The 27,081-nt window shown below is 39.7% G+C and overlaps 2 protein-coding genes across 2 annotated transcripts in view; both read left to right on the top strand.

The window, feature by feature from the left end:
• LOC135473112 (ATP-dependent (S)-NAD(P)H-hydrate dehydratase-like) overlaps nt 1–27,081 on the top strand; it is a 108,724-nt gene that overhangs the window by 39,885 nt on the left and 41,758 nt on the right. The gene's annotated exons all lie outside the window — the stretch shown is intronic.
• LOC135473340 (uncharacterized) lies at nt 11,715–12,707 on the top strand. The gene has a single exon (XM_064753189.1). It carries the CDS (start codon nt 11,715–11,717, stop codon nt 12,705–12,707), a length of 993 nt encoding a protein of 330 aa, XP_064609259.1.

Below are 27,081 nucleotides of genomic sequence, written 5' to 3'. Positions count from 1 at the left end.
ATGCATGTTAATTTTAAACCCAAAGCCAACACACCATTTGTTTTGAAAGAAAAATAAAATAGATCTTACTGTTGCCTTGAATTGAAGTATTAAGTAACGGTCTTTTTAGGTTCTCAAACAGTTTCAGTGCCCTGATATGTTAACTATTCATGGCACGTCTAAAAGCACATATATATTCGAGAGCGGAATGGCGTCAGTGGTGCCTCCAAAAAGCTGCTGACTCTGGGGCATGCTCTGCCGGCCCATGCTTCATTTACTGCATATTTTATTTACATATCTCTTCGCTGGAATCTGTTATCGCACTGAAAAAGAGCTGCAGATGAATGTCAATCCATTATTGATGGCTTTCTCCAGGAATTGAGACGTGAAAATAAATTTTTCCATTTCTAATTGTTGTCTCTATAACGTCTGTGTTTATAGTCTAGCTGTATGTTTTTTTTCTTGGAATTTCCATGAATCTTTCATGTCTTTATTTTAAGTGCACCTCAGTGACTGAAGTTTGATTGAGTGGAAATTTTAGGTAGAAAGGAGGAAGATTTTGATTGCGGACATTGTGGCTTCACTTGTCCAATGAAATTTTAAAAATGCCGATGTAATTTATCCTTGTAGGCAGTGAACCCCAATGCATACATGTATATTGTTCGGTATTGTAAGAGAACCGCACTGCGAATGTCTACATCGTTTTCCTGCTTCACATATTCATGTAAGTATTCATGTAAGTATTAATTAATAATACCCTGTAATATACTTCGTACCGTAATTAATAATTGATTAGTAATACTGATTACCCACAATATACAATCATACAGAGTTACAGTTAACTTCTTTTTCTGGCTAATTGTCATCTTGGTACTGGTGAGATCCTTTGTTTCATCTTCAGTTACGAATAACATTTCATCAGCACAGTTATGACAGATAGTGATTTCTTTACATGTGCAACTACAGAACATTCATTTAACATCATACACATATGTTCTTGAACTCTGCAGTGAATGTTACGGTTTAATGTGCTGTAATACAGTTTTTGCTGTGGAGCAAAAAAGCAAATAAAATACTCTGGCATCAATTAGGGCTTTCATTTTATACGTGGTATTTTGTTGCTACACCCCCTGCTTTTTTTTTATTTCAAGTTTTGAAAAAAAAAAAATCAGCGTAAAAATTTACTTTAATTAAATTTAAGTTAAATGCTGGCCGAGAGGAAATGGTGATGAAAATGAGAAGCGGAAGTGAAGATAAACCATTAACTATTTGTTGCTAAGGTTTGAGGAAATGGAAGTGTGTAGGAAGGGGTGGCAAGACTGAGTCCCAGGCCTGGTGGATTCGCACAAATTCTTAAGCGCATTCATATGTCATAAACACTCATAGGTGTACATGTAAGCACCTCCAAGAGATTTATAACCATTTTTTCCAGGCCTTTAGATTTTATTAGAAATTGAAAACTTATGTTCCAATTATAAATCATCAGTGAAGTTCATGTGTCAAAGAAAAAAACTATGAGTAAATGTTTGCTGTTAACAAGCTTTATGAGTTTACAGCTTTTTTCAAATACTAAAAGCATTGTACAGTAGAAGTGTGAAGAAACCCAAATCTGTAATGTTAGTTCTTTTTTTTTTTTTTTTTTTACTCTGTCATGAATATTTGCTGATATAAGACAAGCAGTTCTAGTAATATATGTCCAAGGATGCATATAGTTTTTACACCCATTTCCTTGTGGGATTTGTGTATAATACATTTTCAGTATTTACACCTGCAGGTCTTAGCGTGCTGGATTGCAATACGGACTGACCACTTCGTCAGCAATGGCAGCGGAACCCTTTTCCGCTCCGTGATCGGGCTTTGGAGTAGGTGTTCCGCGATCCTCACCAATGGTACTTAGCTGCCAGCCCGCAATCCAAACCCCTTTTAATGGAACATGATATTATTTTACACCTAAAAGCCTAATTTGTCAATCTCTAATGCATTTTAAATCGCATTGTGTTTAAGTGTGTTAGGTTGAAATGTTACATAAGCTTTTAGCGTATCCCTCTATGGTGATTCCGGGTGCCATGATGGACGGCAGGGCTGGTAATGGATTGTGCGGGGGTAACCTCGACCAGTGAGCGCGGTATTAAACCTTAGCCCTGATGGTACCCATGAGAGAACCACCGACAAAACTACCTACATGGATTATCCCACTATTCCAGGAAATCTTCCAGTCTGTGTTTAACTTGGGCCCTTTGGGACTTGTAGAACAAATGGTTTGCTGCTTTTAATGTAACACTAAACTCGTGAGGTGACCATTTTGCTTTTGATGCCGGGAGCCCCATACCAGGTAGTGTTTTTAATGCTATCTCATAACCATCATGATTTAGTATGCATGAAAGTGGTCTCTGTACTCGATTACAATGCAAGCAGTCCATAATCAAATTTCATATTTGTTAAGCATATTATTATTATTATTATTTTTTTATTATCTTTTTTGGCACTTTGGCATCAACTGAACATAATGGCATAAATTACTTGCATTTGATTATCCTTGGATGTTGTTGAAATACGAGTGATGACGTAAAGTAAAATTGTGGCGACTTTTTTTTACGCCACTGTAGTAATTTTTCATGTTCAAATCTATTGGAAATGAGCCAGTGGGGTGTTCAGGGCCGGTGATTGCCTTCCAGTGGATAGACGGGGCCTCTGTGGCTCAGTTGGTTAGCGCGCTAGCGCACTAGCGCAGAGTAATGAGCCTCTCACCAATGCGGTCACTCTGAGTTTAAGTCCAGCTCATGCTGGCTTCCTCTCCGGCCATACGTGGGAAGGTCTGCCAGCAACCTGCAGATGGTGGTGGGTTTCCCACGGGTTCTGCCCGGTTTCCTCCCACCATAATGCTTTCAGCCGTTGTATAAGTGAAATATTCTTGAGTACACGTAAAACATTAATCAAATAAATAAATAAATCCAGTGGCTAGGCTGAACATGGCTACAATATCGCCAGAGAGGCGTATTCCCTAATCACAGTTTCATTCATTAAACTGCACTTTCTGTTTTCTAGGACCTCTTTAATTATCGCATTGTTCGACGGAATTTGATGGCAATATTTATAGAGGTTGATGATGGTCTTTTGTGTGGTCTGGCATGAATCCCAAGGACTCCTTGCCTGGGTGGCAATAAGCAGTAGTGTTTGCTTAAAAGGCAGATTGGGTGACCTTACATGAAGATTGTTCATGTCTTCCACCAAGTTGTTGTGGAGCTGAAAATTTGTGCATTACTTGTCGGAACGTTTGTCAGGTACTTGAAAAGCCCAAGGCCAGTAGTTTATTTGGGCACTTTTTCCACCCATATGCAACTGGAATTCTAAGTGAAATTTTTCTGAGCACAGTTAGCATTGGACACGGGTGAAAAAAATATATAAATAATAATATGCCTTTATGCTTGACAGTCATCTGATGGGGTTATAAAATATTAGTTACCTTTCAAGCAGTGCCGCAAATTAGCTCTTTAACTTTAGTAAAACACTTACAATATGACAAAATGAGTAACAGTCCTGGACAAAAGTTTAGGTCAGTTAGAATGTATGCATGCATGTACAAAGAAGAAAAAAAATACACCTACTTCCTGCTCCCCCCTCCCCCCCCCCTCCACACACACTAACACGCATTTTATTTCAGTCAAATAGTCAAAATACTTTCTCCAAACCTTTTGTGTCCAATTAACTGCTCATACTTAAATAAACTTGTTAATTGTTTCCAAAAGTTTAACCCTTTGAACGTAATAAATAATTTTGACAAGAATAATTTTGCTATATTGGATATTTTGCACTGCCTCAATTGATCTACAAACAACATGAATAAATAAGTGCAATCAAATTGCTTTATTCTTGAGCTCTTTCAAGCAAATTTGTTTAACTGTGGAAGTAATTAATTTACCATTTGATAACACTACTCGGTAAAATGAAGTAATTATGTTTTAGCTAGCATAATACCAAGCCAGTCCATACCTCACGCTTTAATTTTGCAACGTGTGACGAGAAATGTTGATGCAAGTTCAGGGAATTGGCTTAAGATTGTCTGACACAGACCAAAATTTGATTAACTGTTTGTATTTGATTATGTGTGATAAGCTCTCCGTAAGTTTGTACGTCCATGTACATAATTACCATGATCAGATCAGATCAGACAGAGACATGTTTTTCACCTTGTGGCAGATAGCGAGCCAACGGAAATTTGATATCCCATTGTGGTATTGCCGCATGTAATGGCAAAGTTTTTAATGATTTTTTTTTCTTTATTTTTTTCCTGTTTTTCTGTCTTCTGCTTATATAATTTCAAAACAATCAGATTTTCCTATGGCTGTTGTAATTGGACCCGCGTGAATTTGCGGCCAGAGGACTGATGATAGTAAGGTATCTCTGGCTTTGTGTCAGACTTTTTGTTCTGTAGATAGATGATCAGATTTGTAACCATGATAGATGAGAATTTCACCAAACCTTAAAGTCGACAGCAGAAAAAAAAAGCTGCCATGTTGTCGTCGTAGCCAATATATTCCAAAGCCGAGTTATTAAAAAGGGAATGTGATCCTTCTCATTTTTGAGTGTTATTGTAATCCTGGGTTTCCTCATTTTCTTGATGTGCTATTATCTGTGGAATTGTGGATCTGTTACATTGAATGTTTTCACCTTTTTAAAGACATCAGTATTAATTTGCAATATTAAACCAAATATTTGTGAGATATGCTTTTGTTTTTTTTGTGCGTTTGTCTCTGTAATAAGAAATTGAGAGGGGAGCAAAATGGAAGACGAATGAATATTTTTTATATTTCTCTGTCGAATTTACTGCTGTCAGTATGGATATTGGATGTGTTGTCATCAGCACTTCTGTTTTTTGTTTGTCAGGATTGTTGAAAGGTTATGTTTCTTAACATAATAATATAGCAAGACACTGTACCATCAATTTGGTATCAACCCTTGCGGAGAAATACTCATGTCATGATTGCTATAGCTGGGTAAAAACAGATATTATGAAGAGCAAAAGAAGGGAATTAACTGTTCAGTGCTGTTTGCGGACAGATTATTTTCAAAATTTCCTTGTTTCAGTTGTTCTCGAGTCTGTTTGTATCTAGTTTCATGATGATCTCTTGTGTAGTTTTGTCTGATGTTTGGTGGTGACCAGTTGCTTTCTACTGTACCTTAACTCCTCCACCCAGTACTGATCACCATGGTGTAAGTTTTAATTAGTCATAATTCTCTTATTGTTTTGTTTTAGAGTTTGGTCTTCTCATTAACCCCGAGTCCACTCAAGCATTATTCTCACTATACCAGATCAGCCTCTCACAAATAATGGAGTTACAGATTCAAAGACCGCTTTTACTGGTTTACATGTAGCTGTTGTTGTTATTTAGGCAGTTTTGTAAATTTGGCATTCAGTAAACGCTTCATCAAGCATGGAGTGGAAAACTTGTGACAGAACATTATTGGCAACAAATTCTGTATAAATCAATGAAAGCAGTGTCTACATTGTAAGCCACAATCAAGCCACAAGCACAAGGTATCTCTCAATGAAAAGTCCCATATCTACTCTCTTGCTTCCGATAAACTCATGACAAGGCACCTAATAACAACACTCTGAGGTCTATAAAACTTTTTTATGAAAGTGTTGTTGTTTTCCAAGCGTGATGTCAATATGGCTTCGTTTTTGGACTGGTATTTCCAGACCTGCCAAAAAGAAACAACTGTGTTTGTTATCAGTTTATTGCCATGAGGTATTAGACTCGCTGGTTCATATCAGTTCAGAGCCACAGGGGTTGAAGGATTCTTGCCAGGCTTGCTGACAGGACACTGTCTCTGGCCAACATTATCTTTTTTATTCCTTGATGATTTTAAAACAAACTCCTGAAACCCTATTTTGTCCCGTGTTTAACTTACTGGTAATTGAGCTGTCTTTTGCAGACAGTGTTTATCTTATAAGGCCAAGACAATTTAATCTCTTGTTTGAAACATGTTCTGAAATTTGTATGACAGTTGAGGCTCATAAAGTAAAAAATGAAACAAGTCTGTTTTGTTCAGTGTCTTAGACAGCTAGTTGATTAAATCATTAAGCTTTTTTAATGAGACTAAATTTTCTAAATTTGGTAGAAAAATAAACATGTCTTAATAACATAAGCCATGTTGCTTACTGTAAATGTTCAACCTTTCAACCAATGAAGTCCTTTTCTCAGTGGAATGTATGCATACAATTATGATGTAAATAATTCTAAATGATTTGTCTGCGTCATTTAAGATGCAAACTTCATAAAACTGTGCAAATTATTTCTTTACACCCCACAGAATGCTCAAAATATTGGTTGCAGAGGCAGTTGAAAAGGTTGATGAATTAGTTAAGTTGAATGTGTTGTGAAGGTGGACTATGTCTCTTGAAGTGATAGGAACATGCATATACAGGTGTTTGGTGCAAACCATTGTGTTCTCTCAGATTTCCTTCAAGAGAATAGTGACTTCTTGAGAGCAATTTCTCTCAATTTCTGTTGTAGTGCGTAATTTATATATTTTATTGACAAGGGCCTCTGTGGCTGAGGTAAGATACCAGCATGGCGCAATGACACAGGAACCTCTCCACCATGTGGTTGCTGTGGGTTCAAGTCCAGCTGATGCTTGCTCCCTCTCCAGCCATATTTGGGAAAGTCTGCCAGCAACCTATGGAAACCCCGTGGGTTTTCCTGGGCTCTGCCCAGTTTCCTCCCACCATAATACTGGCTGCTGTTGTATAAGTGAAGTATTCTTGAGTATGACATAAAAGGTGAATCAAATAAATAAAGAAATTTTGGCTCTTGACACCATGGCTCTTGGCACCTTGCTCAGTGATCATTAACTTTAGCCTGGAAAATGCACCGTCAGAAGAACAAAAAGGCCATAAAATGATAATTTTGACGCCAACACTGAAGTTTTTCTGACAAGAAATTCATCATATTTCACAAAATGCTCTTATGTGGCCCTGTAGGACAAATCATTTGAAGAAAAGTGCTAAGCGTTTTTTTCTTTTCTTTTCTTTTTTTTAAAACTTTTTTCATTTTTTTTTTTTTTTGCAAAAGCACCAGAAGACATTTTAACTTCACTATTCATACGTCAATTAATTATGTGGGAGGAAAGAGAGGAACAACAGCACTGCTACAGTACGTACCTATTCAGTTAAACCTAAATTATGACTCTAATGAACAACTTCATACAGCCAAAGCTGGATTGAAAAAAGAAACTTCTATTTTTGGCCATCAAGGGCTTTCTGGTTGAAGGTAATGTGAACAAACTGAGAATTGATGGTAGACATTGTTTTATGGAGATTTATCAGTAAGATTGGAGGCATATAGCCAGAGACATACATACTCGTTTGAAATAAATGTGTCTAATTGAGCTAAAAAAAAAATAAACTCACCAAACCTTGCGCGTTAAATTCTCTTTCATGACTTAATTCTTCCACTCTTTGACCCTTCCTTGGTGAGAACTTATAATTCACAGTCTGCAGGACACCACATTTTAAATTTTTTTGTTAGTTTAAGAGAAACACTAGAAGAAATTTCATATTACTTTGACTGTGTGAAAGTTTTTCTAAGAAGACAAGTTTTATAGGAATCTCCATTGTGTAGTTCATTGTCTGAATTAAGTTTGGCAGCATTAGGGTAAAGCTTTGTTATAGATTTCTCTTTGTTGGTCTATTGGTGAGAATCGCCAGAGGCCCATTATAAAGACATGAAAAAACGTGAAGAAATTGCCGGAAGTAGTTTAACACAAGTGCACTTGACGGAATAGACCGTGTGTTATGGTCAGATATTAGCTCCTTTTTGTGATGATTTCTTCATTGTTTTGTTGGGATTTATATGTTATGATTATGCATTGAATAAAAATTTTAATTATGTTTGGATTCATGCTTTCGTTTATTATACATTTAGTTTAGGCCTATCTAATCAAGCGCTTTGTTAGTCACCAAAATTGTGAAAATAAAGAATGTGAAAGTTATCCGACTTTGGGGTTGGGGGTGGGGGGTGGGGTATGCCATTTGACCTTGACCCCAGTGCTACAGATAAGGGAGGTGCAGGTGTAAGTAAACTTAAAAGTTAGAGGATACGCTTCTAAAATTAAAACAGAGGGTACTGAATGTGCATGATGATTTGTGTGTGTATGCCTTAATTCCTGAAATCTATATCATACATGCGAGATTTAAAGCAAACAGTCCTGTCAAAATCGAAAATAGATTAATAAAGCAGTTTACGTGCACGACGCTCTCCACGACTGTTTAGTTTTCAGAAACTGAAGGTTACAGCAAAGTGAAGGTTATTTGGGACAATCTCTAGTTTTTGCCATGAAGAAGATGTAGCAGGGGCTAAAAAAAAAAATGGTCATTTGGGTTACCATACAGCAAGTTCTGCTGCTGTACTGCATTAAATCATCCTAATATTGCTTCCAATGTATGGTTTTGATTCTACACAGATTGTCAGTTATTTGTGCTGTGTTAAAGTGTAATGGAGGGTCCAGTTTCCAACGTGTACACATGTATCGGTGATTTATGAGGAGAGAAACTAATGTAACAAAGTACAACGACCACGAGAACAGCTAATGTTCAGAAACACTATAGACTTATACTGTATACTGCCAGTAAATAAATAAAACACAAATAACAAATTTTTGTCTCCTAATGTAGGCCCACATTTGGACTTAGCATAGCAAGCGTATCATGTTTTGACTGCATACAGTAATGTTTCGACAGGTAAAAAAAAAAATTAAGCCATAATCATTCATTCAATACAAAGTGAAAAGATAAGGTTGTCAGTGAGAGTTATCGGAATAAACCCAGTAGGCCTTCAGGTTGAGGTGTAATAAATAAATGTAGGCATATGAGCATCATTCAGATTCATTCCTCTTCAGAATTTATTCGAGAATGTCATGACAAGTCGTAATTCTGGGCAGTCGACATGTACATACATATACTATGTAGTGTTATATGTAACTAGCAGAATTTTGTACAGGTAGGTCTATGTGGGCCTATGCATGTATGCACATTTATGCACATTTAGGTTATATCTTCTGCTTTTCTCAACCCTCTTCACTCAATCAACTTCACACTTTCCAGGTGTATTGCTGGGGGCCCAAAATAGTGAAGTGTTGAGTATTTTCAAAAAATGTGTAATGAGGATACCTTACCCAGGCAGTGGTACAAATAATGGAGATTTTCATGCTCACACTAACAATGCAAATAGAAATGGTAACGACTTTCAAAAAAAAAAAAATGTCTACAATCTTACAGTATATCATAATATGAAGGTCTTGTGCAATGCATTCTCTTTAAAGTCATGTTATAATGAGGTGGGGCCAGGTCCTCCGTGACAAACAGAATAACTGTGGGTGGAGAAGACCAATGAATTGTACTAGAAGACAATTGGTCATTAGTTACAAGAAATATAAAAATAGAAGAGCAATATACCCATTTCATAGCCCTTGGGCTCTAGTTTCTATTTTGTTTTCATTTTCACAAATCATCAATGTAATATTATTTGCATATCTGCCTCGATCATAATATAATACAATTATGACTTCACACAGATTCATTGAAGGAGAGACAGATTGGTACATGTGAAATTTAGCAGTGAAAGATGTGTCTATGTACATGTATTTTGTAGTATTTGGTAATAGCTGACTGCATCAGGTTGGTGTATTTATTTATATTCAACACAGTGTTTATATGATGTGATTGCCGATTACCTTTTCCTTTAAACAAATTTTAATACTTGATGGAATTCACATATTTTTGCTTTTGCGAACAAAGAACATTTGTTTAAACGGTCATTGCACTGGATGACCTACATCTGATTTCTTGGTGAAGTGGGAGTAACTTGGCCTAGATGTCCAAGCAGAAGGTGTTTATGGAATTAACAACTTCGCTAGCTGCTCAGAAGATTAAGCATTTTATCCTCTGCTCGCCCAAAACATTTATCTTGCCGACGATGACTGCTGGATGTCGTGACGGGTGAGGAGAGAAAATTCTGTGGCAAATTGATGGCGACTGAAATAGAACTGTTAAAAATGCAGTATTATAGGAGTAGACCACTGTTTATATCCATTACGGTAAGCAATGCCTTCAGTTGTCATCCAGGATCCATCAAGGAATAACCATTTGGCCACTTTTCACAGTCTGGTTTATTGACCGCAGGAGACAGAGAAGTTTGGATGTAATGGAATCGGCTAGCAACAGATTTAGATTTCGCTGATGGACATAGTTTATAATGTCAGTGTCAAGAATAAGAAAAATATTAAAGTCTGTATATCACTAGCTTTCCAGTGTTAGACAGCACCAGATATCTTAGACAATCTTGGCATAATTTGTTTGGTGCGTGCTGGAAGCAACAAGGTCACCTGTTGTAATGCAAGTGTCTCTGGGTCTGCTGCTCTTTTATGTTAAGTACCTGGCTTAGTTTAATTCATGGTTTTCTTCCGTTATGAACATCATTGATGTTTTATGTACAGTGAAATTTTCTTCCTCAGTCATAAAGTACCAAATAAATGGCCAGTCTTCAGCCATTCAGCATTTACCGTTTTAAAAGCAGGTGCATTTTAAGCATGTGGAAATATCAGTGAAGTCAATGCGAAGTTCCTTGTTGTTTACAGGTCTGCATAACGCCAATGTTTCGATGACATTTTAAGTTGGTTTGAAATTGGTAAGTAAAAACTGGGGTGTACTGCGTGTAATCCTAAAGTTTTTAGAAGTTTTACAGATTTCAATTGCTGCAATGCTTCATATATCGATTATCTGGGAAAAAAACAATTATACCCATTTCACAAAATAATGGCATTCCCACAAATGTATGTTTTGTTGTCAGTGACTGATTTTTTCCTTATCCCAAGACCTTGACAAGCTACATGTATAACGACTTTGTGTTTATATCCTGTGAGTGCACTGCCATAGTTGCTGCTCGTGCATGTATGCCAGGATTCTTGACACGATGTTAGTTATATGTCCAGTGCCCCAGGCTGTGGCATATGTTTCTTTCCCGAACATACCCTAATAAGTCTTTACGGGGTATGGTGTAAAACATCAATCAGACAAATGAAATTTTTTTTTCTCTTATGTAAACGGTATGAAGCTTCTGCCACAGTATGTTCTCAAGGCAGTTTTACATCATAGACATTGATGTTTGAGCAGATTTGAAACAAGCTGCGGATGTGTATTGGTTGAAGAGAAAAACACCCAAAATAGATTGATCCAATTTTATACAGATGTGGTTTGACCTTGCCATGATTTGCCACCATTGGGTTCTGTAAAGGTGACCACAACTTCAGTATAACTTACGTATTTCAAGCATGATTTCAGCCATTATCCTGCCTCAAACAAAATACTCGGCTTTTCATTGGACAACAGCGGTCAAGTGGTGTACAGATATATTAGCGAATCCTGCAGATGACGTCAAATGTGTCTGCTGAATAGGTTGTCTCCCTTTGTTGTGATTCACACCTGCAAGCTGACATCGGTCTTCTGCACTGAACTGATAGGTCTTTGCAGGATAAATTCATTACATGGTTACTGAGTGATAGAATACGCAAATATATGGTGTCAGTAATCCTCGTGATAAGCGAGGCATATGTGGATTATTGACGCCATATATTTACATTTCCTATCACTAAGTAACCATGTGACTAATAAAGTGTTGTTCTTGTGTTGCCCATGTTTCCCAGACAAGTGAGATGAACAGTCATACATCCAGCTCATGTTGGTTCGGTTGGTGCAGCTTGACGTCAAGAAATGTGAGAGAAACCTGACTAAGAGTGGTGGTTTTTACTCAGGGCATTCCGGTTCCCCCTCCACGTACTCTGGTTCCTCCTCCACCTACTCTGGTTCCCCCCTCCTCCACCTACTCTGGTTCCCCCCCTCCACCTACTCTGGTTCCTCCCTCCACCTACTCTGGTTCCCCCTCCACCTACACTGGTTCCCCCCTCCACCTACTCTGGTTCCCCCTCCACCCGCTCTGGTTCCCCCCTTACCCACTCTGGTCCCCCTCCAGCCACTCTGGTTCCTCCCACACCCCCTACCCACTCTGATCCACCCCCATCCACCCACTCTGGTTCCCCCTTCCACGCACTCTGGTTCCCCCTCCACCCACTCTGATCCACCCCATCCACCTACTCTGGTTCCCCCTTCCACCCACTCTGGTTCCCCCTCCACCTACTCTGGTCCCCCCTCTGCCTACTCTGGTTCCTCCTCCACCCACTCTGGTTCCCCCTCTGCCTACTCTGGTTCCCCCTGCACCCACTCTGGTCCCCCTTCACTTACTCTGGTCCCCTCCCCCCCTCCTCTACCTAATCTGGTTCCCCCTCCACCCACTCTGATCCATCGCCATTCACCCCCTCTGGTTCCCCCTTCCACCTACTGTGGTTCGCCTCTCTTCTCACTGTGGTGCCCCCTCCACTCACTATGGTTCCTCCCTCCATCCACTGTGGATCCTCCCCTCACCCACTGTGTTTTCCCTCCAACCATGCTGGTTTCCTCTTCCAGGGTCCTACTCTGGGTCCATAATCCACCTACCCTGGGTCCACAATCCACCCACTCTGGATCCCCCTTCCACTTACTGTGGTTAGCCCCTCCACCCACTGTGGTTTCCCTCTCCACCAACTCTGGGTCCACAATCCACCCACTTTGGTTTGCCCCTCCATTCACTGTGGTGCCCCGCCAACCACTGTGGTTTCCCCTCCATCAGCTGTAGTTTCCCTCTCCACGTGCTCTGGTTCCACAATCCACCCACTCTGGTTCCCCCCTTCCACCCAATATGGTCGCCCCTCCATTCACTGTGGTGCCCCCTTCCACTCACTGTTGTCCCTCCCTCCTACTTTTTCCCCTCCACCTGCTCTGGTTTCTCTCTCCATCCACTCTGGCTCCACAATCCACTATCTACCTTCTCTGGTTTCATAATCCACCCACTCTGGTTCCACAATCCACCCACTCTGGTTCCCCCCTCCACCTACTCTGGCTCCACAATACATTATCTACCCTCTCTGGTTTCCCCCTCCACCTACTCTGGCTCCACAATCCACCCACTCTGGTTCTTTACAATCTCTTTGTTTTCCTCATCTCGTTCTGCTTTCCTTCACCCAGAAGCATCATGTTGCTGGTCATCAGGTACAAGATAGAGATTGAACTGAGACAGGTGACAGAGTGATGTCAGCCTTAGTGTTTCTCCTCGTTTTGGACAATTAAATCTTATTAGTGCTCAACAACAACACAGGTGCATACCACTTGTCCTGTAAATCAGAAGTACTATAGATCTAAACTGTGGGGCAATTGTGGACTGTTGAGGTTCTGTCTCCAGGGAAACAATTACACACATATTGTCTGAGATTTCAATACTACCAATTAGCTCGGAAAATTTGTGTAACTTACATCTTGCTAAATATCGCCTTTTTTTTTTTTTGGTATTTCAAAGAAGGCATGCCTCTTGGATTCATCATCACCATTCCTGTTGGCATTCATGATTCAGCAAGCAGTATATTGCTTTCTTGTGTTTTCTTAATTTCGTGTAAAGGAAATTAGGCTCGCACTCAAACCCTATCCAATAAGTTCTTATTTCAAATATAGATTAAGTATCTCTGCACAGAGTTGTCTTCGGTAGTATAAGCACGTGTGAAATACCTGGATGTTTGAGTATGATAAATAGTAACGGAGGATCTATACAAATTGTCCTGAAGAAGGCAAAAATTGATTGTCTCTACTGGTAGCTATTGTGCCTCCTAACACACCAGCTACGGGCTACTTGAAATTTTCCCTAGGACAACTATTGTCCTTATTCTGAGGTTAATTGATGAGGCAAGGTTAGAACATGGGAACCTGCGGATACGCTCTGAAATCTTTTCTCTTTTTATACATGAGGCTTTTCTTCTAATAATTCCTAGTCAACTCTCGATCTACACTGTGGGTTTTTTTTGAAAGGCCTTTGGACGTATGTGTGCACTTGTAAATTAGCATTTATTGACGGGGAATATCCTGATCACATGCTATGGCTTTACCACAAGGGCTGGTCGACGAGCACGGTGGGACCCGTAATGAAGTTTGCTTTCATTTCAGATGACCAATCAGTGATGCCTCACTTAACTCATTGAAAATCATCGAGGATTTTTTTTTTCTTCCTTATTTCACACCCGCACATTGGCCCTCTACTAAAGCAGCCCTTTGCCCTTGAGGTGGATACCGTCCCATTCAGGAGAGAAGGAGTCTTTACACGTGGGCCACTCAAGTGTTATAAGTGATCACTGTAAAAGCATTAGTGCCGCTGTCTAAACTTGGTATACCCGAACTACTCAATACAACATAAACCATGTCAGTGATAACAAGTGCTTGTCCGTGTGCTAGCTGCCGACTCGATCTTCTTTGTGGAGCAGTATAGCTCCAGCTCTCAGTGGTATTATAATGTTCCTGACGTAATTTGTGTTGGAAGCTTTGAGGATGTGTTTGCCTGAGCCATTAAGACCACACATTGCGAAGCTGATGTCTCGTGTCATGGTAATCATATAAAGTTACCTTTGAGGTATACAGAGTGGAGGGAAAAAAAAAAAAAAAAAAGAACTGTCTCGGTGGAGTTCTGTATGGTCGATTTTAAGAGACCTGGTGTAAGGTAACACATCCTGAACATACTGAGTGACTGAGGGACATGGTTGACTTAACGTTTGACGGTACACTGTTAGGTTAAGTCCCTGGGTCTTGATGACGCTGTAGTATAAGCAGACGACTTAAAAACTTGCATGACACCTGAAAAATTTCAAAGTACATAATTGGACAAAGTGGCCGTTGCTAGTAGAATTCCCTTTGCCTGACACTAACGAGATATTTACCTGTTGGGAATGTCACAAAAGGGCATGTCAAACATCACATTAGTGTCAGCACGGATGTGCCTTATTCAGCCGTCTCCCTATCTGGCCAGAGATGTGGAACAAACCATGTATCTATTGATTGCTTGTTTGCCGGGTACTCATTGTCCTAGTCACTTCCAGCTATCTCTTTCTGACTCTCTCATTAGTTTTTATATCTGCCAGCCATGTTTTTAACAATCCCCTCCCTGGAGCTTATCTCGAGTTCATGCTTGTACACAGCTTCTGCCCACAAGTGCATTTCACCAGCTCTGCCTGATTCCTGATTGGTCAAGTTAGTGCCAAAGGTCGAACGGAGAGAGTTTTCATATTTCATGCCATATTCTGACTTTCAACAAACCGGCATTTCACCTGAATCGTGTCCTACAAGGTGACCCTTTTTTAGCTTATGCGACACCAGTTTTATCATGCATTTTACAGGCATGCCGACAAAAAAATTTAAAAAGTGAGTAAAAACAAAGCTGAAAGCTTTATATTTTGTATGATGTTGTTTATTTTTTTGTGCATTTTCATTTTTGCAGTGATGTAAATATGTCTTCAACAGGTAAAAATTGCCAGGATAGTCAGTATTTTCCACAAATTAGATGGGTTTCAAGTTTCATTTTAATATTTATACCTTCTGACGACATTGAAAATTTATTCTGCCCATAAGGCAACCACTTAAATAGATGTACGTGGTCTTACAGTTACGGAAGACAGGGAGGGTTAGGTTGTTGGGTGTGCGTTAATTGAGCTGTGGGCGTCTGAATAAAATTTCTAGTTGAGCTCTAAGTTTAGCTTCATGCAGATTAACAGATTATTCATTTATTTGATTTGTGTTTTCACACTGTACTCAAGAATATTTTGCATATATGACAGTGGTCAGCATTATGGTGAGAAAAAAATGGGGGTTATCAGATCATTAATTTTTTTATTTGATTGGTGTTTTATACCTTACTTGAAAATATTTCACATATATGACGGTGGCCAGTAATATGCTTGGAGGAAATTGATCAGAGCCAAGAGGAAACACATGACCCTCCGCAAGTTGCTGCCTTACCTTCCCACGTATGGCCGGAGAGGAAGCCAGCATGAGTGATTATCAGATTAATATGGGTACCAATTAATGTATTTTATTTATTTATTTGATTGGTGTTTTACGCCGTACTCAAGAATATTTCACTTATACGACGGCGGCCAGCATTATGGTGGGTGGAAACCGGGCACAGCCCGGGGGAAACCCACGACCATCCGCAGGTTGCTTGCAGACCTTCCCACTTACGGCCGGAGAGGAAGCCAGCATGAGCTGGACTTGAACTCACAGCGACTGCATTGGTGAGAGGCTCCTGGTCATTACGCTGCACTAGCGCGCTAACCGACTGAGCCACGGAGGCCCCCCAATTAATGTATGTTATATCTCAGTCAACATTTGTGTCGATACAACAGCATTGTATTTTATATGGACTGTGACGAGCAGATATCTATTGAGTGAGTGCTTGGAATATAACGTAAAAACTTAACAATATTTCAGTCATATGACAATGAAGGAATCCTTTGGGTGTATATAATGTGCCTCCTTGTTGCAAGACGGATTTCCACCACTCTTTTATCTAGTGCTGCTTCACTGAAGATGCCTTGCCTAAGGCAAGTGAGCCTCCCTGCCCAAACCATTATACTGCTATGGGTCAACTAGTAGTTCCACTATCCCCTTTATGCAGAATGCCAAGTGAGGAAGCTACAACTTCCTCTTTTAAAGTCTTAGGTGTGACTCAACCCAGGATTGACCCTGGGTCTACTGCTCTTCAAGCGGACGCTCTACCAACTGTGCTGTCCGGGCCGGTCAGCTTTATATGAAGCCGCTCTGTCTGTCTTTCTGAGAGTGTGTCAGTCTGTTGGTCGGTTTATTGGTAGGTCATTTTTTTTGAAATCCTGTCTTTTAACATTGGCAATAAATTTACACAAAAGACACCTTCAACACCTTTATTTTCATGCTAAATATTCCCTACACACAATTTTATCTTATATTATAGTCTGTAAACTGTATCCAAAAAAAATTTTAAAAAATCCTTTCTCACTTAAAAATAAGCCCCACCAACATCTTCAATGGCCAGGTGACCTCGTGCAATGAAGCCATGATGAGAAGCCCGAATGTAAAGCATTGGTTTGGGGACATATCCTGTTTTCCTTTAACAGAGCCATGAAATGAACTTAATCTGTAATTGCCACTTCTTAAACGGAACCCAGAAAATCATGTAAATGAAACAGTTTTACAGTGAATATTTTCGAAAGGTAACAGAGTTGAATTGAATCCTTTAAAAGCTTATATAACATAGCGACTTGGTGGTACGATACATTCAAACCGTTTTCACTCACACTGCAGGCAGTGTAGATGACACAGATGCATTCCTGTCCTGTGTATCTGACATGAACTGGAAATTCATGGGATGTTGGTAGTGGAAAATAAGGCATGCTTTTGCAGTCCACGGAAGCTAAGTGACCAGGTTGAGCAGCATGTGAGCGATACTGATAGTGACATGGCGGATCAGTTTGGACGTGAGTGGCAGTGAAGAGAGCAATCTGTGGTTCAAAACCAGTGAAAGTAGCAAGTGGTGGCTCAACACCAGTGAAAGTAGCAATTGGTGGCTCAACAAGTGGTGGGTTAAATTTTGTTAGGGTTCCCATTTTCACCCTCATCACAGATTTCAAGGTACGGCATGAAGTGGCGAAGTATGGACTGATCCGCCCTGTATTGCTTGTGGCTACACTGTTAGTGTCACAGCCTTATAGAGGGGCCTCCGTGGCTCAGTCGGTTAGCGCGCTAGCGCAGCGTAATGACCCAGAAGCCTCTCACCAATGCGGTCGTTATGAGTTCAAGTCCAGCTCATGCTGGCTTCCTCTCCGGCCGTAAGTGGGAAGGTCTTCCAGCAACCTGCGGATGGTCGTGGGTTTCCCCCGGGCTGTGCCCGGTTTCCACCCACCATAATGCTGGAAGCCGTCGTATAAGTGAAATATTCTTGAGTATGGCGTAAAACAGCAATCAAATAAATAAATAATAATATCGAACAATTTATAACATTCATTGCCTTACTAAAAATCTGGCCTTGTTTTTTGTTTTTCAAGCTGGCTTTATTGTGGCATTATGCCTTGTTCTTCATGTTTCCTGTAATATACCTGGTTGCCTTGGGGCGTCTGTGACGGAAGTGGTCATGTAGCTTGCTCACATGGCACAATGAAGCATTGAGCCTCTCTCAATGTAGTTACTGTGAGTTCAAGTCCAGCTTATGCTGGATTCCTCTCCAGTCACATAGAAAGGTTAACCAGCAACCTGCGGATTGTCATGGGGTTCTCAGGGGTTCCCTCCAGTATCCTCCCACCATGATATTGGCCACCATCATAGAAGTGAAATATTCTTGGGTACGACATAAAACGCCTATCAGATAAATACATAAAGCCTGGTTGAATGTGCAAGTCATATGTCTTATACAAAGTGCTCTGTTTAACTGAAGTGTTTTGTTCAGAAAAATCTAATCCATATTATCTCAAGCTATATATTTTTTTTGTTGGCCATGTGTGTAGCTTTACAGCAACTTCTGTTATTGCAGTCACAAACAACACATCACCACTATATGATCTCAAAACTAGTTGTAAGAGTATACCTTGTGCCTTGTGGCCTGTGTTGTGAACATAGCAAACAGCTGAATGCCTTCAGTTCAGCGGCTGACTGCTGTGATGTCACAAAGGCAAAGATCTGTCGTATTGAAGTAGATTTTCTGATGTTTTGATCACCAATTTCTACCATTTTCCCTCCATTTTCTGTATTTTAGATGTTAGGAATAGATTTTGAAGACATCAGACTATCTATCCGCAGTTTGACAGGCTCATTGCGGGGGTGCTTTAATGAAGGTCCTAATTGCAAGTTAATTACTATCAGAATTTTTTCTTTTTGTTTAGCTCTGGGGTAGACAGGTAGTTTTTATAAAAGAGATGAAAGAAAACAATACCTATACCTATACCTATATATCGAAAACTTTATGTACTTGATTGTGACACAAATGAGGATGCAATTTTCATGCCTAAGCAGATGCATTAATACAACCAAATTCCAGGTGTTCAGGAAAGTTTGGGAGCGTGAAATCGTTCAATCCGCAACCAATGTCTTTGCCCAGTTTCCTCCCACCATATAATGCTGATTTCCATCGTATAAGTAAATATATTAACCTAATGGCCTGATTGATGTGTGCTTTGTTTGTTACTTGTTCACCCTTTATATTTGCCCCAGATTATTGGTAGCCTTGTTGAACTGAAACAAATTTAAGCGGCTGATTGTGTATTTCTTCACTAAAATGATAATATTCTTTTAATATGGTGTGCTTCTGAGTGGTGGACTTAAGCGAGGATTGTCTTGTCCTGTGGAATAACAAGCAGGCTGGTTTTAACCTAAACTGGCAATGGTTTTAATGGTGAGTGAGTAGTAGAATTAACTTTGCAATTGTTTTTTCGTGTTTTTTTTTTTTCTGTTGTTCGTTGATTCCTTATCTTTGGTATTGAATGCTGATTGTGTAGTCACTGCATGATGCCAGCCTTTTCTAATCTTCGGGCCTCATACAAAACCTTCTCTCGATCTCTGACAATCAAGCAGTAGAAATAAATATATTCCAATCGGGCATATGTTCCGTTGAAACCCAGTGCATTAGCAGAATTCTGATGAACTGAAACTTAAGTAAGGTTTGGAGTGGTTAGTGAATTTGATCTCTCTTGCGTAGCTGAGATTTTTTTTCTGTTTGTTGTCTGACGGCTGAATTGCTGGCTGTGTAAATGAAACTTCTGGGCAGGACAAACAGGAGCTTTTATGCAATGAAAACAGTGCGCGAAGTTCACACGAAAAACTTGTAGAACAATGAAAGGGTCGGATGGTAGCTGCTAAAAAACTCCCAGCTAAATATGCAGCCTGGTCCGTGTTGTTTTACGATTTTAGTGAAGAAATCGAGACCCAAGATCAATGATTGCTGTCAGTCTCCCGTAAGGCAGGATTATTGTGCACAGGAAGCAGTGGTTAGCCAGCTTCCTTCATTAGCCCGAAAACAACAATAATGTCTGTCACCCATGGACAATGAGAGTAGACAGGGGCTGAAAGGCTGTCACAACTTCCAGGGATGTGAAATAAGTTTTGGTAAAACATTTAAACTAAAAGTTGGACAAAACTCTATTTTTTGAATACAGAGTGGTAGCTCCTAAATTTCAAACCTTTCCATGTTTGCAGAGAGGAAAGAGTTCCTCCAATGATGTAGGGTTGTTTTTAAAGACTGTTCAACAAAGTAGTTTATGTTATGGACGAAAACTCTGTTTTGAAAAATGCGACTATTTTAAACAGTTTCAAGTTTAGATATCAATGTTTAAAGTATCATAACCATGTTTCAAATCATGCAAATATGCAAAGGAGCTTGCATGACATGACATAACATATAGGAAGCCTTTAGGAGTCAAGTTTTTGGTTTATTTTATGTATCTACATCAAGTTATGTTGAATTTTAACTACTAACACCAAATTAACATGGGTGACCAAGCCTGTGAACTCTTTCACATATTACAGTATTTTTACTATCATAGCATCTGGCAACCAAACTGTTATTTTCACTAAGTCGTTATGTCATTCACTCCTTTTTGAGATGGCTTAGCTCTTTGCGGTTGATGAGCTGGCTTAGTTATTTAATCATGGCTCTTTGTGCTTGATGAACCAGCTTAAATTAATTTTTGGGTTGGTGGTTGGTTAGTTTGTATTTAAGAAAACAGTTTCATTGTTTGTGGTTTAGACACACCTTATAGTTCTACCACCTACTTAAAGGTTATAATTGATTTTACACACAGGTATAGGAATGGGATGATTGAGAGTAGTTGTTTGTGGCTAATGATACAGCTGAGTTGCTTGTAAGTGATGGTGCCACTGAGTTCTGTGTGGTTTATGATACAGCTTAGTTGTTTGTGGTTGATGGTACAGTTACCTGTTTGTGGGTGATGGTACAGCTGAGTTGTTTGGGGGTGATGGTACAGCTTAGTTGTTTGTGGTTGATGGTACAGCTTAGTTGTTTGTGGTTGATGGTACAGTTACCTGTTCTTGGGTGATGGTACAGCATAGTTGTTTGTGGCTGATGGTACAGTTACCTGTTTGTGGGTGATGGTACAGCTTAGTTGTTTGTGGCTGATGGTACAACTTAGTTGTTTGTGGTTGATGATACAGTTACATGTACTTGTTTGTGGGTGATGATGCAGCTGAGTTGTTTGTGGGTGATGGTACAGCTTAGTTGTTTGTGGTTAATGATACAGTTACCTGTTTGTGGGTGATGGTACAGCTGAGTTGTTTGTGGGTGATGGTACAGCTTAGTTGTTTGTGGCTGATGGTACAGCTTAGTTGTTTGTGGCTGATGGTACAGTTACCTGTTTGTGGGTGATGGTACAGCTTAGTTGTTTGTGGCTGATGGTACAGTTACCTGTTTGTGGGTGATGGTACAGCTGAGTTGTTTGTGGGTGATGGTACAGTTACCTGTTTGTGGGTGATGGTACAGTTACTTGTTTGTGGGTGATGATGCAGCTGAGTTGTTTGTGGGTGATGGTACAGCTTAGTTGTTTGTGGTTGATGGTACAGCTGAGTTGTTTGTGGCTGATGGTACAGTTACCTGTTTGTGGGTGATGGTACAGCTTAGTTGTTTGTGGCTGATGGTACAGTTACCTGTTTGTGGGTGATGGTACAGCTGAGTTGTTTGTGGGTGATGGTACAGCTTAGTTGTTTGTGGTTGATGATACAGTTACTTGTTTGTGGGTGATGATGCAGCTGAGTTGTTTGTGGGTGATGGTACAGCTTAGTTGTTTGCGGTTGATGGTACAGCTGAGTTGTTTGTGGGTGATGGTGACAGCTGAGTTGTTTGTGGGTGATGGTACAGCTTAGTTGTTTGTGGTTAATGATACAGTTACCTGTTTGTGGGTGATGATGCAGCTGGATTGTTTGTGGGTGATGGTACATCTGAGTTGTTTGTGGTTGATGGTACAGCTTAGTTGTTTGTGGCTGATGGTACAACTCAGTTATTTGTGAGTGATGATACTGCTGAGTTGCTTGTTAGCGATAATACATCTTTGTTTTTTGTATGATGATACAGCTGAAACATGAGTTGTTTGTGGTTGGTGATACAGGAGAGTTGTTTGCTGTTGGTGAGACGACTTAGTTTTCTATGGCTGTAAGATGATAAAAATGTTATAGGGAACATACAAGACACATTATCAACACTTTCAACAGTGAGACTTTTCTCCCACTGGCATGGAATTAACTGTCTTCAGGAATTTTCAGGACCAGATTTACTACCCGCTGTGGGGTGATTAATGAAGATGTCAGCTTCTTTGGGCAAAACCGTTAAAAAGAAATGGTTCACTCTAAATGTGTAGACATGTATGCTCGGGCATAGGTGTAGGTAGAAATAGAGGCATACCACCTGTTACATTCCTGTTGTCACACAATGCCTGTAATCACAAGGGAATGGGACAATTGATGGCACTTCCTTACTTCTCACTGAACGCGACATTGAGATTGTTTGTCCAATCCTTAAGAATGTGCCGATTTTACAGCCTTGTCTTCAGACAATGAGGATTATGTGACTGCGTAGAGGCGACCGAGAGAATGGGGCCTTTTAACAAAACCAATTTCTTAAAATCCCTCGGGAACCTCTGTCTTCCTTTTTATTCAATGGTAAACAAAGCCAAGGAAATGGCCAATATGCTCAATTTCTGAATTTGTCAGACTCTTATAAATATTTGATGCAGCTTTGTGGGAGCTGTTCGATTAGGGGCCGCATGGTGAGGTGGTGGGAAATCGAGTCCTCTAGCTCAATATGTCACGCTGCTTCTCACCACCACAATCCCGATACAGGCGCAATATTTTGCATCATGCGACGATGTCATAACTTTGCAAGCAGATATGCCTGCACACATCCCATTTCCAGCCGCTGTTGTTGGCTGGGAGGGTCATTACAGGCGGGAAGTGGAGAGAGTCGCCAACCAGGATGGGATGGGGTCTTCTCCAGGCGGCTAGCCGAAGATGAATTACATGCCGCTGACACGGGCCTCCGCGCATTAACCACTCCACTGTAAACAGGAGAAATTATCTTGACTCAGACGAAGATTTCTTTGTCAATTTCTCCAAGAACAAAACACAATCACTTTGATTATTGACGCCATCGTGTAAAGACATGTTGATTTTAATCATCAACCATGGCAGCATTGCAAGACTGCAACTAGAACGCAGTTGGCGTCAGAGTGCATGCAATTGCTGAGATGCAGACCCAGACCAGTCTCACAACATCATATTTCTTGGGTGAATTCCAGTTTAATGTGACATGGCTTGCAGACTATGACTTGGGATGGTTATGACAGCAATCAGAATCAATTCCATTTCAGAAACTAATACCATAATGCAACTACAGCTTCTTTGCAGCTCTTGTGACCTTTCTTTTGTCAACATTATTTTATTAAATAAATGTTGCAATAACTTACTGAATGCTTGACATGCAGAATCTCACAGCAGGGTCCCATAATTTGAATTTGAAGTAACATTGATCAAATTCATTTTGATGTGAATTTAAATTGAATTTCAAACGAGATTTCTCATCCATTTTGTGAGGATTTTATGAGAGGTTTTGTATTTTGTTGTGTTTTATCTCAGCATTTCCCCTCCTGAACAGACATGTTTATTAACACTGTCATACATGTACTTTCATGTTCAAATGTGAAAATGGATTCAATTTAAAGTACCATTGGTTCAGTTCATTGGGGAATTTTAAGCCTATTAGTTCTTGTGCATTTATCTGTTACATGATATGGCTAAAATATTACCCTGATGGCGTAAAGCCAGTCATTTATTCATTCCCAAACTTTGATTCGATGTTGCCAGATATTTACTTCTTAAGACAGAAACATTCAAGGTTAATTAACTCATTTGTAGGCATTTCAGAAGCGTCCTAATGAAACCTCTTGAAAGAACATGAAAGTAAAAACTTGTCTATATACCAAACTTTAAAAGTGAAGTTATGTGTAGATGAAAGTGGTGGTTGCCATGAGATAACCTCCTACATAGAGTTGTTATTTCAAACACGAATCCTGTTGGATGCTTTATTCAGTTTCGGTCTAATTCTCTGCCTGACTGTCCACGCCATTCATGTGTTTACCTTGTATTACATGCTCTTAGATTGTATTCAGTTGTAACACTGTAAAAAGATTTCTGTGGCCAAAGTTGGTCAACATCAGTACCAGTGAAGGTGAAAATTCATATTTTCTACCCATATTACGCAATGTTTCATCCACATTTTCTTCGTTAATGTAGTACAGTTGTTATGATGAATTGTTGTGCTGTTTGATTTATGAGCAAATGCTGCAGCTGTGTAGTTAGATTTAAGATGGATCAGAATTTATTGTTGTCTTTAAAACATCTATGATAAGTGTGCCCTTGTACTACATCTAGAGGTTTTTGAGAGAGAATAGTTTAATTACCAGTGTTAGATATAATAGAGTCAACCAGAATTACCAGCTGTGTCCATCTATAGGGACTGATGTTCATGCATATAATCATTTTGTGCATGTCAAACACTTTTTCTGCATGCAAGGAACACCTGAATCAACTTTGTGACATAATTTGATTATATGCAGCGTTAATGATGAAATTAATGAGGAAATTTGAACGAAATTGATTTTGTAATTGTATGGTAGTTTCAAGCAGTGTTTCTGATCAGGGTCAAGTTGTAAATGAAATGTCACTAGCCTTTGAGCCAGCCCTCTGCTAATTTAGATTGCCCTTGTCTCAAGGACAGAACAGCAAGGGGGAGGGGCAACCGATCCTTGGATCAAAACTGGTGCAACTCGTGGTTAATGGTGGACTGAAAACCTTACAGTAAATCCAATGAAATCTTCTTAACACCAAGGTATTTGGGCTTCGTGAATGTGCACATGCACACACTAATTGCGAGGGGCAACATTGTCAAACTCACAGCTATCATGCAGTAGAGGGTGGGGTGGTAGGGGGTCTGATAAACTGACAGTCAATTCAATCAAATCTTCTTAATCCTGAGGTATTTGGCTGCGTGGACATGCACGGATGTGAAATCACGTGCCACTGACATCATTGCATTTGTTTTCAATTAGAGATTCCTCCTATCTTTTCCAGCTACCCTGTATCATGTATCTGCTTTCACACTTTACACACCTTATATATGAAAGAGCTTTTCAACTTTTGTTGGTCTTTTTAAATTTAAACTGAGGAAGAGAGGTGGTTAATTTATTTATTGACTTAATCTAATCAATCATGAATCTGAAAACATTTTACACTTGTTATGAAAGCTTTTTTTTTCCCTCCTGTACAGTTTATTGTTTCATGTTCAAGAGTTGAACATTATTGTTGTTTTAAACACTGAATCTATGTATGATACTTGGGGCCCCCGTGGCTGAGGTGGCTAGTGTGCCAGCGCGTTGGAATGATCGAGAAGCATCTAACGGATATGATCGCTGTGTATTCATGTCCAGCTCATGTTGATTTCCTCTCCGGCCGTACGTGGGAAGGTCTACAGCAATCTGCGGATGGTCATGGGTTTCTCTTGGGCTCTGCTCAGTTTCCTCCCACCATAATGCTGGTCACCATTCTTGATTGTATCAGTTAAATATACTTGAGTACGGCATAAAACATCGGTCAAATAAAATAAATATATATGATACCCATTAGTTGCTTAATTATGCCGAACAGCTGATAACTGTTTACGTTACAGTTTGCCCTGAAACCAGTGCTGATGGTAGGTTGGGACAATTTCAATATCAACCTTGCTTGTGGATTTCCCTTCTCTCACTGTTAATGTAGGGCCTTTGTTACAATAAGCAGTTGACAAAGCTTTTGTGGCAGTCTATCTTTCACTTGTCTTCCTGGTTTTGTTATCTGCGAGTCACAAGTCGGAATGTTCATAGCTTTCTTGCCCAAGGGAGGTGGTTTACCCCCGGGCACTTCACTGCTCCCCACCCATGAACATGACACCATACGTGTAAGTTAAAAATTCTTCAATGTGGATGGCTTTAGACAACAAAGTATGCTAAATCTGGATTCTCCACCCTCTGCAGACACTGACTTGATGGGTTGATATGGTAACATTATTTTGGGTAGCTGACATCAGAGTAGCAGATGATTAAATGTCTTCTGCAACTCTCGAGCATGCTACTTATGTTCTCAGCATAAGTTAATGAATGCACTCTAAAGGAAACAACGTGCTACATCATAACTGTAAAAAAAAATCACATGACTATAGCTCTCATCCAATCACGAGACAAAAAAGTCGAGCTATTAATAATACATTTCATCTGCTTGAAATCGTCAAACCTTGGTATTGTTTAATGTTGCCAAGTAATTCTAATATCATCAGATCTTGAGGACTGGAGAATTGAGTTCTTTTATGCGTTTTGAATTGGAAGTAACTGGTCCCAATATTGTCGTAAAAGGCTTCCATGTTTCAAATCCAGAGTTTCAAATGGATTTTACTAGATTGAAAAAAAGTTTAATAAAAATAATTTTATAAAATAAACATTTTATGGAGAGTGTTTAATGGTCTCTCATCTGACATACTTCATGTTAGGGTTTTCTTTCCCTTTAACAGATAATGCACTCAGAAAGTGCATTTTTGATAGCAAATAAAGGCCATGCAAGATTGCTTAAGTTGAAGTAATTTAGACCAACAGAATCCTCAGAATTCAGTCTTAATGAGTAACTCAGTCATGGACAAAAGTCAAATACAGACAGTTTTCAAAGATAGCAAGTATTATAACCACTATTGATGAAATCTGCATTTTTTGTTTGTGTCACAAATGTGTCCTTCATAATCATGACAGGTAGTCTTCACATGTACTCTGTACAGGCTTTGTACTTCTCTGAACTGCTAGTACAGCATTAGGATTTAGAGGAATGTTATTTATTTCTTTTTTTGATTGGTGTTTTACGCCGTACTCAAGAATATTTCACTTATACGACCGCGGCCAGCAATATGGTGGGAGGAAACCGGGCAGAGCCCGGGGGAAACCCACAATCATCCGCAGCTTTCTGACAGACCTTTCCACATACAGCCGGAGATGAAGCCAGCATGAGCTGGACTTGAACTCACAGCGACTGCATTGGTGAGAGACTCCAGGGTCATTGCGCTGCGCTAGCGCGCTAACCGACTGAGCCACGGAGGC

Source organism: Liolophura sinensis, chromosome 8 (genome assembly GCF_032854445.1).
Source record: "Liolophura sinensis isolate JHLJ2023 chromosome 8, CUHK_Ljap_v2, whole genome shotgun sequence".
NCBI classification, from domain to species: Eukaryota; Metazoa; Mollusca; class Polyplacophora; order Chitonida; family Chitonidae; genus Liolophura; species Liolophura sinensis.
This window is presented reverse-complemented; position numbering and strand designations above follow the sequence as displayed.

Excerpts from the sequence above, each read along its gene's own strand:
- LOC135473340 (XM_064753189.1), top strand. The coding sequence starts at position 11,715 with ATGTTGGTTCGGTTGGTGCAGCTTGACGTCAAGAAATGTGAGAGAAAC.